Source organism: Felis catus, chromosome B3 (genome assembly GCF_018350175.1).
Source record: "Felis catus isolate Fca126 chromosome B3, F.catus_Fca126_mat1.0, whole genome shotgun sequence".
Lineage (NCBI taxonomy): Eukaryota > Metazoa > Chordata > Mammalia > Carnivora > Felidae > Felis > Felis catus.
Window position 1 is genome coordinate 131,944,782 of NC_058373.1, and position 18,739 is coordinate 131,963,520.

The 18,739-nt window shown below is 37.7% G+C and overlaps 1 protein-coding gene across 4 annotated transcripts in view; it reads left to right on the forward strand.

Moving 5' to 3' along the window:
* Window positions 1-18,739, forward strand: part of ZC3H14 (zinc finger CCCH-type containing 14) — a 46,953-nt gene that overhangs the window by 346 nt on the left and 27,868 nt on the right. For all 4 annotated transcript variants that reach the window (XM_023255936.2, XM_023255938.2, XM_023255935.2 and 1 more), the window contains exons 2-9: window positions 301-343; window positions 8,851-8,965; window positions 11,008-11,048; window positions 11,924-12,119; window positions 12,461-12,890; window positions 13,579-13,739; window positions 14,106-14,206; window positions 17,262-17,417. In XM_023255936.2, the coding sequence (XP_023111704.1) occupies window positions 301-343; window positions 8,851-8,965; window positions 11,008-11,048; window positions 11,924-12,119; window positions 12,461-12,890; window positions 13,579-13,739; window positions 14,106-14,206; window positions 17,262-17,417 (1,243 nt within the window). The remainder of the gene's footprint in view (window positions 1-300; window positions 344-8,850; window positions 8,966-11,007; window positions 11,049-11,923; window positions 12,120-12,460; window positions 12,891-13,578; window positions 13,740-14,105; window positions 14,207-17,261; window positions 17,418-18,739) is intronic.

Genomic DNA, 18,739 nt, shown 5'->3' on the forward strand with positions numbered 1-18,739 from the left:
CTGGGCCGCCTTGGGCCTGGGCGCAGAGGCAGCGGCGGGCGAGCGGGGCCGCGGCAGGAGAAAGCCGCCCGGAGCGGAAGGAGGCGTGTAGGGCCGGGCGGGAGGCCCGAAGACGGGGGAGGGGGAGGGGGGAGGGGGAGGAGTCGCGGGGACGGGGGAGGGGGCCCGGGCGCCTCCCCACCCCCACCTGGGCTCGGAGGGGCGGGAGGTGCACGCAGCAGCTGAGTTGCCTCTGCGTTAAGGAGCCCGGTGATTTTCCTCCTTTCTCACACGCACGCTTGTTTTTTTTCCCCCCCTCAGAGTGCCATTAAGGGGAAATTGCAAGAATTAGGAGCTTATGTTGGTAAGTTTTTTGTTGCTAGCCTAGTAGAATTTAGAGTTTGCTGCTAATTGAATTTTAGTGAATGCATTTTTTTCCCCCCCACCGTACTTTTGACTTTGGAGAGATCCCTTTTTACTTCCAAATCCGGTACTCCCTGGTTACTTCTTTTACTTACTGTCTTTTCTTGAAGGCTCTATATGCAACCTTGGTTTTTGTTTTTGTCCCCCCCCCCCCCAAAAAAGTCCCATGGTGTTTTTAAAATTGTTTAGCTTCCTCTCTCTTGAGGCCCTGTCGTATTCTCCATAATGTTTATCTGATTCTTACTTTGTTTTTCCTATTTCCCTTACTTTCTTTTTGACCTTCTGGTTTCAGAACCATTATTTTGCATATGAATGTTTTCTCACCTTTGCCTCTGTCATGGTTCAGTGAGTTTTATTTTCAGATGTTTCTTTTTTCCTGTCCCGTTTTGTCTTACCGCATACAGTAATGCGTTCTCTTTATTCGTTTATGATTTATAATTTGAGTGTTTGCTTTGGGTCAGGCAGTGTGTTTAACCGTTGTCTATGCATTAGGTCACGGCAATACCCAGGAGAACACTGAGAGGTAAGTGGTAATAACCCTCCCTGTACAAGCAAGGAAACTGAGGTTTTGAGTGCTTACTTGAGCAGTGCTTTATGGATTGAGACCTAGATCTCTGGCTCTAACGCTGGTGCCTCCTGTAAAAGTAATAGCTACCATTTACAACAGTGGTTCTTAACGGTGTGAGAGATGGCAAGGGTTTTTGTGAAGTCAAAACTGTTTTCATAGTAGTACTGATAGGGTACTCAGTCTTTTCACTGTGCTGACATTTGGATTGGGCAAATGCAGTGGTCAGTTAAAGTGCTGGTACCTTACCCTAAATTGAGATCTCATACCAAACTCTTATGACCAATCATATTCACACCCTTCCGCTTGGAATTTTTTTTTTTAAAGCCAGTTTCATTTAAGGATATAATTAAGGGGGGGGGGGGTTCCTGGATTGCTCAGTCGTTTTAAGTGTGGTACTCTTGATCTCGGCTCAGAGTCGTGAGTTTGAGTCCCGCATTGGGCTCTGTGCTGGGTGTGAAGCCTGCTTAAAATATGTATGTATACATATATAATTAGTGAAGCAGTAAAAATCGTTTATAAACCCTGGCCCTTGACTACATCTTTTTAATGTGTGGTCTGAGAAAGTAGGAATGACTCATAAAATACTTGTGCTGTATATTAAAGCAGGATGGATTGTCTAAATGGAAAGGATTTGTGTGATTGAGTTGAGAACTAAACCCAGCCACCTTTTTTATGGAACATCTTTTTTTTTTTTTTTTTTTTAATGTTTATTTTTGAGAGAGAGTGCATTGCATACATGAGTCGGAGAAAAGCAGAGAGGGAGAGAGAATCCTAATAAGCAGGGGCTCTGAATGGTGAGATGATGATCTGAGCCAAAATGGAATCAGACGCTTAACCTAGCCACCCAGGCGCCCCATGGGAACATCGTTTTTATATTCTGACAAGCTAGATATATACACTTGGGTATTTGGCAGACATTTTCTTGAAAGTGAGCAAAGGAAAAAACTGATACACTTTGTTGCCAGTGACAAAAGTTGAGCTTTCAAATGAAAATTAGAATTCTGAAAAATTTGTGTTTGCCTTCGTGAACTTGAAAGCTTCCCATTACGTAAAAGAATTTCTGGAGCACCTGGGTGGCTCTCTTCCTGCTTGGGATTCTCTCTCTCTTCCTGCCTCCCTGCGTCTTCCCCGCTCGTCTGTGCACTCACTTTCTGTCAAACATTTAAGACAAAAGATTTTTAATGATATTAACAAATGATTCTTTTCTGTCTCATAATGAAATGTATCAGCATGTCAAGTGATTTGTATAGCTCAGTGAGCCAGTATTTTTTTTCTTTTTTTAATGTGTAATTTTTTAAAATGTGTATTTATTTTTGAGAGAGAGCGAGCGAGCGAGCAGGGTAGGGTCAGAGAAAAGGAGACTCAGATTCCCAAGCAGCCTCCAGGCTCTGAGGTGTCAGCACAGAGCCCCATGAAAGGCTTGAACTCGCAGACAGGTAGATCAAGACCTGAGTGAAATTAAACGTTTAACCAACTGAGCCACCCAGGCGCCCTTAGCCACTATTCTTTCACATGACCAATGCGTGATGATACAGAATTACACAGGGGAAAAAAGATGCATTAAATATGGAGGATGGGGGCACCTGGGTGGCTCAGTCAGTGGGCATTTGACTTTAACTCAGGTCATGATCTCACAGTTAATGAGTTTGAACCCTGTGTTGGGGGCTCTGTACTGACAGCTGGCAGCTTCAGATTCTCTGTCTCTGCCCCTTCCCCACTGTCTCTCAAAAATAAACATTAAAAAAAAATAAATAAATAAAAGTGGAAGATGGATCAAGGGATTTTCATGTAATAAGTGTAAAAAGGTCGTTGATAGAGTTTTAGTTTCCATATTGCTGCTAACCTTTAAGAAAGTACCACTTGTTGAGTTTTGGTATAGTATCACAAAAGAATATCCACATTATCTGAAAAGGCTGTTAAAATACAGTTGAGCCTTGAACAATTGGGGGGTTAGTGTTGCTGGATACTCCCTCTCCCCCTCCCTACACACAGTCGAAAATACAACTTTTGACTCTCCGCAAATATAACTACTAGCCTATTGTTGATCAGAAGCCTTACTGGTAACATAAACAGTCCATTAACACATATTTTGTATGTTATATATATTGCTGTATTTATACAATAAACTATAGGAAAAAAACATTACGAAAGTCATAAAGAGGAGAAAATACATTTTTGATGACTGTAGCAGAAACAATCCAGGTATAATTGGACCCAGGCAGTTCAAACTCATGTTGTTCAAGGGTCATCTATACTTTATTTTCTCACTATGTATTTGTGAGGCCAGATTTTCTTCATGTTTTTCAATTAGAACAGCATAACATTTAAATGCAGAAGGAGAAACTAGGATCCAGCTGTCTTCTTAAAATCCATGTATTAAGGAGATTTATAAAAATACAACTTTTTGCATTTTTGTTTTGGAAAATGTAGGTTTTTAATAAAAATGTTGATTTACGTCATATAAATGGGTTTATTGACACGTGGTATGTTATTTTAAATGAATTAATACTTTTTTAAATTCTTAGTTTTTCTAGTCTGGTAATTACCAATAGATAACTCACATAAATAAAAGTTCTTTGGGGTCATCAATAATTTTAGGGGGCTTCTGTGTGGCTCAGTTGGTTGAGCATTCAACTTCGGCTCAGGTCACGATTTCACAGTTCATGAGTTCGAGCCCTGTGTCAGGCTCTGTGCTGACAGCCTGGAGCCTGCTTCATATTCTCTGTCTCTTTCTTGGTCTTTCCCCCTCCCCCACTTGTGCCCGTGCTCGCTTACTCTCTCTCTCTCTCTCTCAAAAATAAACAAACATTAAATTTTAAGGGGCACCTGGGTGGCTCAATCGGTTAAGCATCTGACTTCAGCTCAGGTCAAGATCTCCCAGTCTCTGAGTTTGAGCCTCACATCAGGTTCTGTGCTGACAGCTCAGAGCCTGGATTTTCCTTTGGATTTTGTGTCTCCCTCTCTCTCTACCCCTTCCCTGCTTGCTCTCTCTCTCTCAAAAATAGAGATTAAAAAAATTTTTTTTTTAAGAACATAAAAGGGACCTGAGATCCAACAGTTTGAGAATTGCTAATTTAACACATGCTGGACACATTTTGTAAATTGTTGTCAAGGTTGTTAGAAGTCATTAACAGATAAGAGGAATTGAGGCTCAGAAGTGAAGATGAAGCTGAACCAGGATTCATTTTTTTCTTTTATTTGCTCAGCACTTAATGGATACACCAGCTATGTGTCAGGAACTTGTTTTGGTTCAAAAAGAAATCTGCAGAAAACCTATGATGTGAACTTTATTAATTCTAGCACATAAAAGCACAAACATGTGTTCATTGAGTCTGAATTCAATCTTATTGATGATTCCTATCACTTAGCAACAATCTCAAACCAAGGATTTTGAGCCTATTAAAACCTGGTTTATAAGCCTAATGTCCAATATAAAATGTAATTGTAGTAAAAGTATATATTTTATGATTTTCAGAATATTTTCATATAGTTCCATTTGTTCCTGAAAATAGCGGGAATGGCAGGTAGTATTACTCCTTTTACAAATCAAGAAATGGAGTCTTGGGCTAAATAGAGCTAGCTGGTCAGTATCAGATTTAAGACCAAAGAACTCAGGTCTTCTGTGTCCTTAATGCTAAAAACAGGAGTCAATCACTCCTGTATGGTCCTCTGGAACTCCACTGAAATTGCGGGGGGAGCTGGAGGGGGGCGGGGCTGGGTGGCTCAGTTGGTTAAGCGTAGGACTCAGCTCAGGTCATGATCTCATGGTTCATGAGTTTGAGCCCTGTGTGGGGCTCCGAGCTGACAGTTCAGAGCCTGGAGCCTGCCATTATTAATTTAGATTTACAGTTAACTACCTAATTGTATGTTTATATGTCGTCTTTCTGGAAAGGGTGACTTTCTAATCTCTTTTTTTGGTATTAGAGCCCTGGAAACTTCTAAGGTTATAGAAACAGTCCTTTAATAAATATTGAGTATCCTTTTTTAACGTATTGGGTGGGATACAAAGGAGAACAAGTCTTTGTTAAGAATGATAACTGTTCATTTGTGTTTGTTTAAAATGGAGCATGTTAGTGGGATGGCAACTACAATTTGTAAGTCATTCACGTGTTATTTTCTTTATTTTTTACTTAAAAAAATTTAAGCGTAGTTGACGATTTTACTCACATTGTAGAAGCCTGAGCTTAAACCTTCAAAACTCACTTTTCCCCCTATTGTATAGACTTCAAATAAATTTGAGAACTCAGAATTCTGTAAAAATATATCATGAACACATTAATTTTTCATTAGATTCTTCCTGTTTTGTAAACTGAGAAAGCAGTGTATGAATTCTAGTGACTCTGTTGACATGTAATTGGTGTACGTTAAACTGTGCATAGTTTAAGTGTACAACTTGGTATGTTTTGACAAATATACACGATAATCAGACTAATGAACGTATTCATCACTCCCAAAAGTTGCCTTGGGCTTCTTTGTATCTCTCCTTCCCACCTTTCTCTGCTTGGACCTGTACTGAAGCAACAACTGATCTCACATAGAATTTTATTTTATTTTATTTAAAAATTTTTTAAGTTTATCTTTATTTTTGAGACAGAGCATGAGCGAGGGAGGGGCAGAAAGAGAGGGAGACACAGAATCCAAGGCAGGCTCCAGGCTCTGAGCTGTGAGCACAGAGCCTGACATGGGGCTCTAACCCATGAACCATGAGATCATGACCTCAGCTGGACGCTCAACCAACTGATCCACACAGGTGGATGGCTGGGTTAGAAGATGCAAACTGATAGTGACAGGAAAGCACATCTTCACCATTGACATTATGATGGAGAAGATCTGTGAAGGCTGACAAAGCATTCTAACTTCTTTGTTAACCTTACATTTCACATAAATAAGCTACCAGGCTTATTTACTGCAATTTCCAGAAAACAGTGGGAACTTTTTGATACTCTGCAAAGAAAATAAATGACTGGTTTTTTGTTCTCTCTTGTATCTCCTCACATCATATTGCATAATTTCATTAAATACTCAGATTTCTCCAACAAAACAAAAAGGCAGCCTGTTGAATGGAAGAGGGTATCTGCAAATGATACATCTGATAAGGGATTCATATGCAAAATATGTAAAAAACTTACATATTTAATGTAAGTAAAATATGTAAAATATGTAAAAAACTTACAATTCAACACCAAAAAAAAAAAAAATCCCTCAAAAACCAAATCCATTTTAAAAATGGACAGAAGGAGGCGCCTGGGTGGCTTAGTTGGTTGAGCATCTGACTCTTGGTTTTGGCTTAGGTCATGATCTCTATGGCTCGTGAGTTCAAGCCTGGCTTCAGGCTCTACCAACAGCGCGGAGCCTGCTTGGGATTCTCGCTCTCTTCCTTTCTGCTCCTTCCCTGTTTGCTCTCTCTCTGTCAGAAGAAATACACTTGGAAAAATAAAAATAGACATTTTTCCAAAGAAGACCTGTAGATGGCCAGCAGACACATGAGAAGATAGTCAACATTACTAATCAGGGAAATGCGAATCAAAACCATAGCTATCACCTTATACCTGTCAAAATGGCTAGAATCAAAGAGATAAGAGCTTGGCAAGGATATAGAGAAAAAGGAACCCTTGTGTACTGTTGGTGGAAATACAATTTGGTGCAGCTACTGTGGAAAACAGTGTGGCGGTTCCTCAAAAAATTAAAAATAGAAATACCACATCCAGTAATTCTATTGGGTATTTACCCAAAGAATGGTATGAAAAGATACATGCACCTATATGTTATATTGCAGCATTATTTACAATAGCCAAGGTATGGAAGCCGCGTAAGTGCCCATTGATAGATGATGGGTAAAGAAGATGTAATACGTATAAACATATACACGTGTATATATGTTTATAATGGAACATTACTCAGCCATAAAAAAGAATGAGGCCTTGCCATTTACAATGTGGATGAACCCAGAAGGTATTATGCTAAGTGAAATGAAGTCACACAGAGAAAGACAGATACCATATGATTTAGCTTACATGCAGAATCTAAAAAATAAAGTAGGGCGCCTGGCTGGCTCAGTTGGTAGAGCATGCAATTCTTGATCTCAGGGTTGTGAATATGAGCCCCATGTTGAGTGTGGAGATTACTTGAAATAAAATCTAAAAAACAAACTAGAAACAGACAACCCAGACTCGTAAATACAGAGAACAACATGGTGGTTGCCGGAGGGGAGGTAGGTGAGGAATGGGTGAACTAGATTAAGGGGATTAACAGGGACAAATTTCTAGCTCTAAAATAAGTCACATAAACAAAAGGTACAGCATAGGGAGCATAGTATTGTAATAACATTGTATGGTGATGGATGGCGACTACACTTACCGTGGTGAGCATGGAGTAATGTATAGAATTGTCAAATTAGTATGTTGTGCACCTGAAACTGATATAACGTATATTAATTATACTTCAATAAAATAAAACGCTGATGTTTTGATCCTCCTGTCCAGTATTGTAATTGAATTGAGAGGGAGCTTGGACATAAGCAGATTTTTTTAAAGCTCCCCAGCAGATTCTAACGTGAAATTAAATTTGAGAATCTCTCCTCTATAGCAGCTGCTTAGCTAGTGTTATCTGCACGTTATTATACTGGAAATTAGGAACAGTTTTCATTCTGTTCAGATTTGATTTTTCATAGCACTTGAGGTAACTGGTAAGGCAGAAGTGGCTAGTTTACTTTGACTATGAATAACTTTTTACCCCAGTGCACCTTATAAATACTACTTCTTCTAGGTCTGTCATGATGTGAAACAGAATAGCTTGCATAGCACATAGCCTCTGGATTTTCAGTTAACTCTCCCAATAATCGTAATGTTCAGGCAGGGTTGCCACCTAGTTTCCTAAAATTTCTTGGCAACATTTTTTTGTTGTCAGTGTAAGATTTCAAGAGATTTAAATGTCCATTAATATAAAGTGAATAAATCAATTGTGTCTTCATACTACTAGAGCAGTAAAAAAAAAAAATAATAATTAGATTTCTCTGTTTCCATTTGTAGATTGGGCTTTCTGAGTATGTTTGTGCTTTTCTTGAACTGGATTTTTGGTATTTCTCCTTGAAACAAATGAAAGGTTTTTTGTTTGTTTTGGCCTAAGCGTATTTCTGAAATGAGCCTTTCTACCTACTTAAAAATAGGAATATTTTAGGTATTAAATCTGAAGGATTTTTTTTTTTTTTTGGTGGGGATTAGAGTTCTTGATAAATGGCTTTTGCTTCCTTATCTTCTTACTGTGGTGGTTTTGTTTTTCTTTTTGGTCCTAGACCTCACCTTCATAATCATTATGTAGGAGAGTGAGGATAAAACAGTGAAATTAAAATTATTTAAATTTAAGATTAAATTTTTTAAACCATGTAGAGTTTTTGGGTGGTTTTAGTTCATTTGATGTTGAGGTTTATTACCCTGAGATAATATAAATCTGCCTTTACTGAGGATAAAGATGTTCTCTTGAGAAAGGAGTATAATTTTGAAGCTTAAATAAAACATAAAACATACAAAACTCTATTATTCTTGAGGAATATCCATTTGCTTTTTGGAAGCTTTGCTGAAATTGATGAGCATTAATTAAAAAGATAAAAAGGAAATGAATACACTCAAGTTTGATACTGTAATTCAGAATACCTAGTTTTATAAGGATTTGTTAGTTATTTCTAATTTCCATCCTTACCAATAATTGAAATACCTATGTAATGAAGAGGAAAAAAAAGCTATACTTTCTTGTCCAACATAATTCTAGTAGAGCTGAGATGTTAATTCTTAGAGCTATATTTATATTTTCAAGTACGTTAACTTTTTAGAAGTCAATATTGAGGAAAACGTAAAAAGTTTTTATATACTTTTCCTTTTAACTAGATGAAGAACTTCCTGATTACATTATGGTGATGGTGGCCAACAAGAAAAGTCAGGACCAAATGACAGAGGACCTGTCCCTGTTTCTAGGGAACAACACAATTCGATTCACCGTATGGTATGTTTCTGAATTTTTACCCCTTAGACCAAAGTTTGGCACAAATCAGAGTAGGCATTCTGTCTGAAAAGAGGTTCTTGACAGGAGAGGCAGATTCACTGTGGAGAGGCAGGTAGTGAGCCATGCATGAGAGCACAGCCTCTGGAGCCAGATTGCTGAGGTTGAATCCTGGATCTGCTTCTTACTTTGGTTTTTCCATTTGTAAAATGGGATTAATAAATTCCCTTTATAGGACATTGTAAGGATTAAATGAAATAATATATGTAAGGTACTTATATCTGTGCCTGGCCCATAGCAAGTCCTTAGTCTGTGTTAACTGTAGGTTATTGTGTTTCTTTGTAAACCTTTGGATCTCTTATTCCTTTCCCTGAACCCAAACCAGTTACATATGTTTTGGGGGCCGGGTTGACTTCCTAAATTGCTTTCTCTAGTGAGTTAACCTTTAGGGGGCGCAAAGGTTTTGGACAAAATTTCAAATGAGTTTTAAAAGTTTGGAACCTTCTGAAGTTTGGGATTGTAAAAAGACAATTTTATGTTTAAATATAAATTCATGTTATTATTTTCAGTGTCCTTTTTCAAACCAACAGAGGCCTTTCAGTTGAGAATATGGAGAAAAAAAAAAGCATAAGATTCATTTAAGAAGGCAGGCCAGGCTCTGGTACCATGTTTGAGGTAGAGTGAGGGTAGGGGGAGGTAATGATGTGGCTGAGAATAGATCAGGATGTACTCTGAAAAGGCCCTCACTCTGGGAACCACCAATTACAGAACAAGTTGATAATGGAGCAAAAGTTGAGCTAGTAGAGTGGCCTGCTTACTTTTTATGGCAGGAGACTGGGAGAGGTTAATAGGCGCTAAAGAGGGATATGAAACTGGTTAACTTCTACTTCTTGCTTTTAAACCAGAGTTTATCTTGAAGGTATTTTTGCCCCAGTGGGCTACTATATGCTTTATCAGTCTTGTGAAGTTTTCTTGAAATTGCAAATAGAATTCTCTGATTATATTACATAGTTTTGAAGAACATTCAGTACACTGGTTGATCCTCAGATGTTTTGGAACATCCACTACCATAACGTGGGTGATCTAACCCACTTGTTACACTTAGTCCCTAGAATTAAAAAAAAAAAAAAAAAAAAAAAGACCGTGGAACTTTTGACTGGGGAAACTATGATTTTTTTTTTTTTTTTAATCTACAGTCCAGGTATTTGTTTTCTTTCATATACATGTTTTATGACTTGGTTTTTTGGTTCATCCTTGGTATCACTTTGGGTTGGAGTCCCACTAGTATAATATGGGAGATTGACTCAGTAGATCTTTCTTAATTAACTTGATGGAATGCTTGAGACAAATTTCTTACATAAAGGACTATATGAATTGGAATTTAAAATCATATTAATTCACCTTTCTCATCTTGCCATAAATTTAGTTCCTTAACACATACTGATACAAGTTACGATGTCACTGTCTTGGCAGTTTATTTTCTTAAGTTAAATGTTCATTCACCAGCTTGAAACGGACTATTCTGCAATAATTGTGTCCAAGGGGACAGTGGCATGTGACTGGGTTCTGGTTGAAACATTATTAATGAGATATTTCTGGTTTTTTAATGAAGCCTCCTGAAAGGATTGTAAGGCACATTTGCCTTGTACATAACTACTAAAACAGGTTATATTATAAGCAAGGTTGTAGTCTATTCTTGTTTATGTGACTAGTTTTGTAAGTAATAGTTACAATGAAGTGATATATTTTAAGATTATTTTGAAGTTTTTTCAACTCTTGGAATTAAGTTGTCCCAAAAACCATATTAATAGATAAAACAAACTGCTTAAATGATTGTAATAATCTGTATTACATACTTGTGTGTTTTATCTTCTTTTACCCTAAGGTACATTGAGTCTTTAATTTTAGTACTGTTTATCTATTAAATACCATTTAGTACCATTATATCTGAAGGTAAATTCTATAATGTCATCAAATTTCAAGTGACAATTGAGAAAATCTTTCTTGATTAAAGGAAGCTTTAAAATATATTTTTTTTCTTTCAGGCTTCACGGTGTATTAGATAAACTTCGCTCTGTTACAACTGGTAAGATTCATTAAAATTCAGGGTTTTTGGAATTTACTATAGCATTTTCTTTCTAAAGCCATGTATATTGCTTTGGGAAAAATTCCATAAATTTGAAAACAGTGGTTCACTTGAACTTTCTTAGGAAGCCTATGAATTATGAATTCAAGAGCAATAAATTTAACATAATTTAAAGATAATTTAAACGATGGAAGAGAGGGGCGCCTGGATGGCTTAGTCGGTTAAATTCCTCACTCTTGATTTTGGCTTGGGTCATGATCTCATGGTTCATGAGTTTGAGCCCTGTGTCAGGCTCTGTGCTGCCAGCACAGAGCCTATTTGGGAGTTTCTGTCTGTCTCTCAAAAATAAATAAACTTAAATAAAGGAAGGGAAACTATGCAATTTATGTTAAGGAAGTAATTGTACATGTGTGCAGTGATTTAGCTTCAAGGATATTTTAGTATTTTATAATGGAAAATTCCTTAAAAGTTTAGTAATAGCAAATCGAAATAATTATATTACTATGTATGGAATAACATTCAGCCATTAAAAATGTTGTGGAAGAGGGGTGCCTGGGTGGTGGCACAGTTGGTTAAGCGTCCGACTTCAGCCAGGTCACGATCTCACGGTCCGTGAGTTCGAGCCCCGCGTCGGGCGCTGGGCTGATGGCTCGGAGCCTGGAGCCTGTTCCCGGTTCTGTGTCTCCCTCTCTCTCTGCCCCTCCCCCGTTCATGCTCTGTCTCTCTCTGTCCCAAAAATAAATAAAAAACGTTGAAAAAAAAATTTAAAAAAATGTCGTGGAAGAACACGTATTGCTTTTAAATTGGTGATGAAGATGGGGAAGGTTCAAAGTAATAAATAACAGCTTAAAAGGACCATGTGATTTTCTTTTCAGATCCCTCCAGTCTCAAGTCTTCTGATACCAACATCTTTGATAATAACGTGTCTTCAAACAAGAGCAGTTTCGGTCGGGGAGACGAGAGAAGGCATGAAGCTGCAGTGCCACCCCTCGCAGTTGCTAGCACAAGACCTGAGAAAAGAGATTCCAGGGTTTCTACTAGTTCACAGGAGCAGAAAACCACTAATGTTAGGTGAGAATCCTCTGTAGACCTTCTGTGGGTAGGTAGGTGTGTGTATGTGACATTTACATTGGTTTTTATATCTTTAAACTTCTGTTTTCAGAAAGTTTTGGAAATACGGAGGTGGTCATGAGCAATTTTTTTGAATAAAATAATAAAATCCAAAGTATGATTATCTTTTACCTCAAATGTAGTAAATCAAAGTTTTAAAATAGAATGCAATTTTATAGTTTTTAATGGAATTTGTAAAGGGAGTGTCTACCTTGTTTCATTAAAATTTAAATATTCTTTGAAGATTTAAACATACTGCTCTAAATTGGATATAATTCTTTGTGTGTTTCTTAAAAAAATAGACAGACTTATGATGATGGAGCTGCAACCCGATTAATGTCAACTGTGAAGCCTCTGAGGGAGCCAGCACCCTCTGAAGATGTAATTGATATTAAGCCAGAACCAGATGATCTCATTGATGAAGACCTCAATTTTGTGCAGGAGAATCCCTTATCTCAGAAAAAACCGACAGTGACACTTACATATGGTTCTTCTCGCCCTTCTATTGAAATTTATCGACCACCTGCAAGTCGAAATGCAGATAGTGGTGCTCATTTAAACAGGTTGCAATTTCAGCAGCAACAAAACAATATTCATGCTGCCAAGCAACCTGATTTACAGAACAGCCGGGTATATGAAACAGGACGTTTGTGTGAACAGGAAGTGCTTAACAGCTTAGAAGAGACTTATAGTCCCTTCTTCAGAAACAACTCAGAAAAAATGAGTATTGAGGTTTGTATATATTTTATTTTATTTTATTATTATTATTTTTTTAGTAGGCCACACACCTAACATGTGGCTTGAACTCAGTGACCCTGAGATCGAATCACATGTTCTACCAACTGAGTCAGCCAGGCATCCCTGTATATACTTCTAAATTCTGGCTTGTTAGGCTGAAAATTAGCAGTTCTTAATACTAAATATGTGTGGAATAGCTACACACGTATTGCACGTTTACTTTAAACTGATACATCTGCTACTGAACATACTACATCAGATATTCCTCTTCACAACTGGCTTCTACAGATATTTTACATCTTATTTATTTTTCTGGGATGCCAGCATTTGAGATAACCTTTTTTCCCCCCCATTTGAGATACCTTTAACCTTACCTTATAGTTTTGGTAGAATTTTAGGTCAATTTTATTAGATTTTCCACAGCAATTACTAGTAAACAAGTAATTTCATTTTATTAGTTTCTTCAGCAGTGTTACATGCTGCTGTTTATAAGTGATTGTAAAGCACTAGTTTTTGTTTTAGCTGAAGATTGGCTACTAGGGATATTTATATTTTTATAAGAAACCAGGAAATAGCCTGTGAATTCTAAATATGATTGGCTTTTTCTTGAAAAGGAAGAAATACTGTGGTAGATCTTTGTTATTTTCTGAGACTAGGTAAGCGTAAATTTATCTGATTGCAGGAAGAAAACTTTCGGAAGAGAAAGTTGCCTGTGGTAAGTTCAGTTGTTAAAGTAAAAAAATTCAATCATGATGGAGAAGAGGAGGAGGAAGATGATGATTGTGGGTCTCGTACAGGAAGCATCTCCAGCAGTGTGTCAGTGCCAGCAAAGCCTGAAAGGAGGTACCCTGAACATTGTCTGTAAATCTTTAGTTGGCTGATGGAGCTCCTGGGTTTGTTAGAGATCATGAAAATAAAAATTTAATGACGTAAGATTTTTCCATTGGTTTTTGAGAAACATTAATCAGAGAAATTGCTTAAAATTGGAGAAGATTGCAGAGAATGCTAAAAACTAATATAGTGGGGAGGAGGGGTGATCCAGATTCATTATTTAAAAAGTTAAAACTTTCCCATCTAGTTGGCATTTCCTAAGAACTATTGCTAGTCTGTTTCAAACCTAAGAAAAGGCTATAGTAAAGGCCTAATAGATGGCTAGCATGCGAAGAGCTGAAATCTAAAAATTAATCAAAATACCTTTAACTTTTTTAGACCTTCACTTCCACCTTCTAAACAAGCTAACAAGAATCTAATTTTGAAGGCTATATCTGAAGCTCAAGAATCTGTAACAAAAACAACTAACTATTCTACAGGTAATTTAAGTGTATTACATTTACATTAAGTTAGTTTTCTGTACCTCTTGAGGAAGCTAGAATTGATTTCTCCCCAAGTTGTGGTATAATAAAGACACTTGCCACATGCCACCCCCATGTTTATAGCAGCATTATCAACAGCCAAAGTATGGAAAGAGCCCAAATGCCCATTGATGGATGAATGGTTAAAGAAGATGTGGTGTGTGTGTGTGTGTGTGTGTGTGTGTGTGTGTGTGTGTGTATGTGGCAATCAAAAAGAATGAAATCTTGCCATCTGCAGCTATGTGGATGGAATTGGAGGGTATTATGCTAAGTGAAGTTAGAGAAAGACCAATATATGACTTCACTCATATGAGGACTTTAAGAGACAAAACAGATGAACATAAGGGAAGGGAAACAAAAATAATATCAAAACAGGGAGGGGGACAAAACATAAGAGACTCATAAATATGGAGAACAGGCTGAGGGTTACTGGAAGGATTGTGGGAGGGGGGATGGGCTAAATGCGTAAGCGGTACTAAGGAATCTACTGAAATCATTGTTGCACTATATGCTAACTAATTTGGATGTAAATTAAAAAAAAAAGATACTTGCCAGATGTCAAGACCAAGAGGAGGTTCAGGGAATAATGGTTGTAAAAAGAGATTTGACCAGTCTGAGGAACTTGTAGCTATTGGTGGAATTTAGTTCTTAGGGCCATGTATAATGCCTTTTCCTTCCTCTTTATAGTGTGTATGAAATACAGAATTTTTAAAGGGAGTTTTGGTAAAGATGGGACTTCAATATTCTTGGCATTGGAGTCAGCATTTGATAGGAATTTATGATGTATAAAAGGGAGCACAATTGGGTAGTAAGAGGCCAGAGTTAGAAAGACATGGTTGGTGTATGAGCATATTGGTCTCTTTCCTTTCAGTAGAACCCACTAATGGAATATAAAGCAGAGAATTGATTCATTTGTGATGTTCCTGCCTCAGTCCTAGTAGAAATTCTAAATTATTTTATGAGAGGAGGTAAAGGTTTTGCAGGCTTTTAAAATGAGATGAGTTCTGTAATCTGACCTTATAGAAAGCTTATTCTGAAATGCAAACCAAGTGATAGGTGCCATATTGCCATTAAATTCTGTACTTTGTCCCATGTGCTATAGCCATTGTGTAAAGTGTTTTCTTTTTTTAATGTTTATTTTTGAGAGAGAGTTGGGAAAGGACAAGGAGAGGGAGAGAGAATCCCAAGCAGGCTCTGCATTGTCTGTGATTACCCACTCTAAAAAAATTTTTTTAAAGATTATTTCTTGAGTGAACGAACACACACAGAGTGAGGTGGGGAGGGAGAGAGAGGGAGAGAATCTCAAGCAAGCTCTGCACTGAAGGCACAGAGCCCCTGACAAAGGACCCCAACTCATGAGCTGTGAGATCATGACCTGACCTGAAATCAAGAGTCAGATGCTTAACCGACTGAGTCACTCAGGTGCCTCTAAAAAATTTTACTTTTGCTATGGATTTGGTGACTATTCTTTTAGCATTTTTCTGGTTTTTCATTCTCCTTTGCATCTCTTTGTGACCTCTTCCTAAAGTGAAGTAAATTGTAAGTTAGCAACTTTTAAACCTCATAGGCATCTGTCCTCTTATTTTCTTTTTAAAATTTTTTAAATGTTTATTTTAGAGAGAGGGGGAGACAGAATCTGAAGCAGGCTCCAGACTCTGAGCTGTCAGCACAGAGCCCAGCACGGGGCTTGAACCCATGAACCAAGAGATCGTGATCTGAGCTGAAGTCGGACGCTTAACTGACTGAGCTACCCAGGCGCCCCTGCTTCTCATCTTTTACTTTAACCTTGAACATAAAATGGGTTTTGCCATATCAGATCTGGGTTATTGCGCAAAGGCCAACACTAGACCTAATCTATTTACATTCCCTCTTTTTGCTGTGCACACTATTGAGTGTTGAGAATTGCAGAGAATTTTACTCTTTGTGACTTTGAAATTTCCTGTTTTTATTTTTTATTTTATTTATTTTTACATTAAGGTTTTTTTTTTTTTTAACTTGTGGCAATTTTTTTTCTTTTATTTATTTATTTTTTCAATATATGAAATTTATTGTCAAATTCGTTTCCATAGAACACCCAGTGCTCATCCCAAAAGGTGCCCTCCTCAATACCTAGCACCCACCCTCCCCTCCCTCCCACCCCCCATCAACCCTCAGTTCTCAGTTTTTAAGAGTCTCTTATGCTTTGGCTCTCTCCCACTCTAACCTCTTTTTTTTTTTTCCCCCTTCCCCTCCCCCATGGGTTTCTGTTAAATTTCTCAGGATCCACATAAGAGTGAAACCATATGGTATCTGTCTTTCTCTGTATGGCTTATTTCACTTAGCATCACACTCCAGTTCCATCCACGTTGCTACAAAGGGCCATATTTCATTCATTCTCATTGCCACATAGTACTCGATTGTGAAATTTCCTGTTTTTATAATGATGAGAGATTTCCCTAGTGTTTTGAGAAATAGCATTGGAGTTTGTTCTTGGCCTCTGTTATGTAGGTTACAATTTGAAATTGTTATGTGATCATAACAGAATCTAAACTGTTTGGTTAAGGGGGTGCCTGGGTGGCTCAGTCGGTTAAACATCCACAACTTTGGCTCAAGTCATGATCTCATAGTTCGTGAGCTTGAGTCCTGCTTTGGGCTCTGTGCTGACAGCTGAGAGCCTGGAGCCTGCTTTGAATTGCGTCTCCGTCTCTGCCCCTCGCCTGCTCACACTCTATTTCTCTCTCTCTCTTTCAAAAGTAAATAAATATTAAAAAAATTATAAACTACTTTTGGTTAAAAATGAATACGTTTGCGTGGCAGTGTATTTATGGCACATGGTTTAAAATGTAGAGATGAGATCCGTTCTTGGTCTCTCTGGAATATTGTAAGAAAAAAGCTGGTATCTGTGAATGGTTTCAAACTTTTCATATGTCCTAAACCCGAGGAAGCATTTATATTTAATAGGACATGTTCACTGTTCAGTTTTGATGTATTACTGCATCTGCATTTCTCATCTTTTTTCCTTTTTGTATAAAAGTCTCACAGAAACAGACACTTCCAGTTGCTCCCAGAACTCGAACTTCTCAAGAAGAATTGCTGGCAGAAATGGTCCAGGGGCAAAGCAGGACCCCCAGGATAAGTCCTCCTATTAAAGAAGAGGAAACAAAAGGAGATAATATAGAAAAGAGCCAAGGTAATAATTTAAATGATACGTCATCCTTTATTACACTTTTTTCATGAGACATTAAATATTTGCCACTCAATATTTATGAAATGTTCTATGACAAAAGTGCTCATTAGGCCCAAAAATAGAATGAGAAGGGACCATGAGAAAAGTCTGTACCTATACTTTTCAGAATTTTAAGTCTTTTTATTGTGAAATTTTTAATGTTATTAAAAGTGGAAAAAATAGTGCAGTGAATTCCCATGAATCCAGTTACCTCACCTTAATAATTACCAGTGTTTTGCTGGTTTTAAGAAAACTTGTATTTAGAGATACATAGATGCCTACATTTTCTCTTTTTTTCTTTTTGTTAATCCTACCCCTGTTCTCTTAAACTTGAAATCCTATCTTTAAATTTCCTCTTTCTTAGCATTCTGTGTCTTACCTGCCAGATCTGCCCTATTGTCCTAGTGGCCCTACTTTATTATCCTCTTGTGCCTGGCATACTGTGGTTAGCCTTGAGCTGACCTTTCTGCTTCCTTTTTCTCAATCCCACCACCCCAATCTCAAGTACAAACACTTTTCTGTTTAAAGTGTGCTTCTGGGGGTGCCTGCATGGCTCAGTCATTTGGGGGTCCAGCTGTTGATTTTAGCTCAGGTCATGATCTCAGGGTTGTGAGCTAGAGTCCCACATCAAGCTCTGTGCTGAATGTGGAGCCTGCTTGGGATATTCATTCTCTCTCTCTCTTTCTTTGTCCCTCCCCTACTTGTATGTGCGCACATCGTGCGCTTTCTCTTTCTCTCAAAATAAATAAAAATAAATTAAAAAATAAAACTCTATAATAAAAATATACAATATGACATCATGTGACTCCTTTCTGAGGGTATTCTAATGTTTCCATCTCCTGCATTGTCCAGGATTGACGCCATCAACTTGGCGTTTACACAGCTTCAATATCTGGCCTCTAGGCCTGTCCAGTCATTCTCTACTGCTTTCCAACCTTTTTCCCTTCTGTTCCTATTAGGAAAGGTTCTAGTTTCCTTTTCCTCTTCTACTGAGATCTGAATTTAACAACCCACCCAAACTGAATGCTCATCACATTATTTCTGACTTACACCTTTCTAATGTTGGCATATGTTTTTTTCATTTTTCCTTAACTGTGTTCTTGAAATTGTTCTAGGTTCAAACATTTCATGAAGCTTTAGTGATTTCATCCTATGTTTGTTTCTTCATTCTGTCTTAAAAAAAAAAAAAAAAAAAAAAAAACTCTTGTGGGGCACCTGGGTGGCTCAGTCGGTTGAGCATCCAACTTCAGCTCAGGTCATGATCTCACGGTTCATGAGTTCGAGCA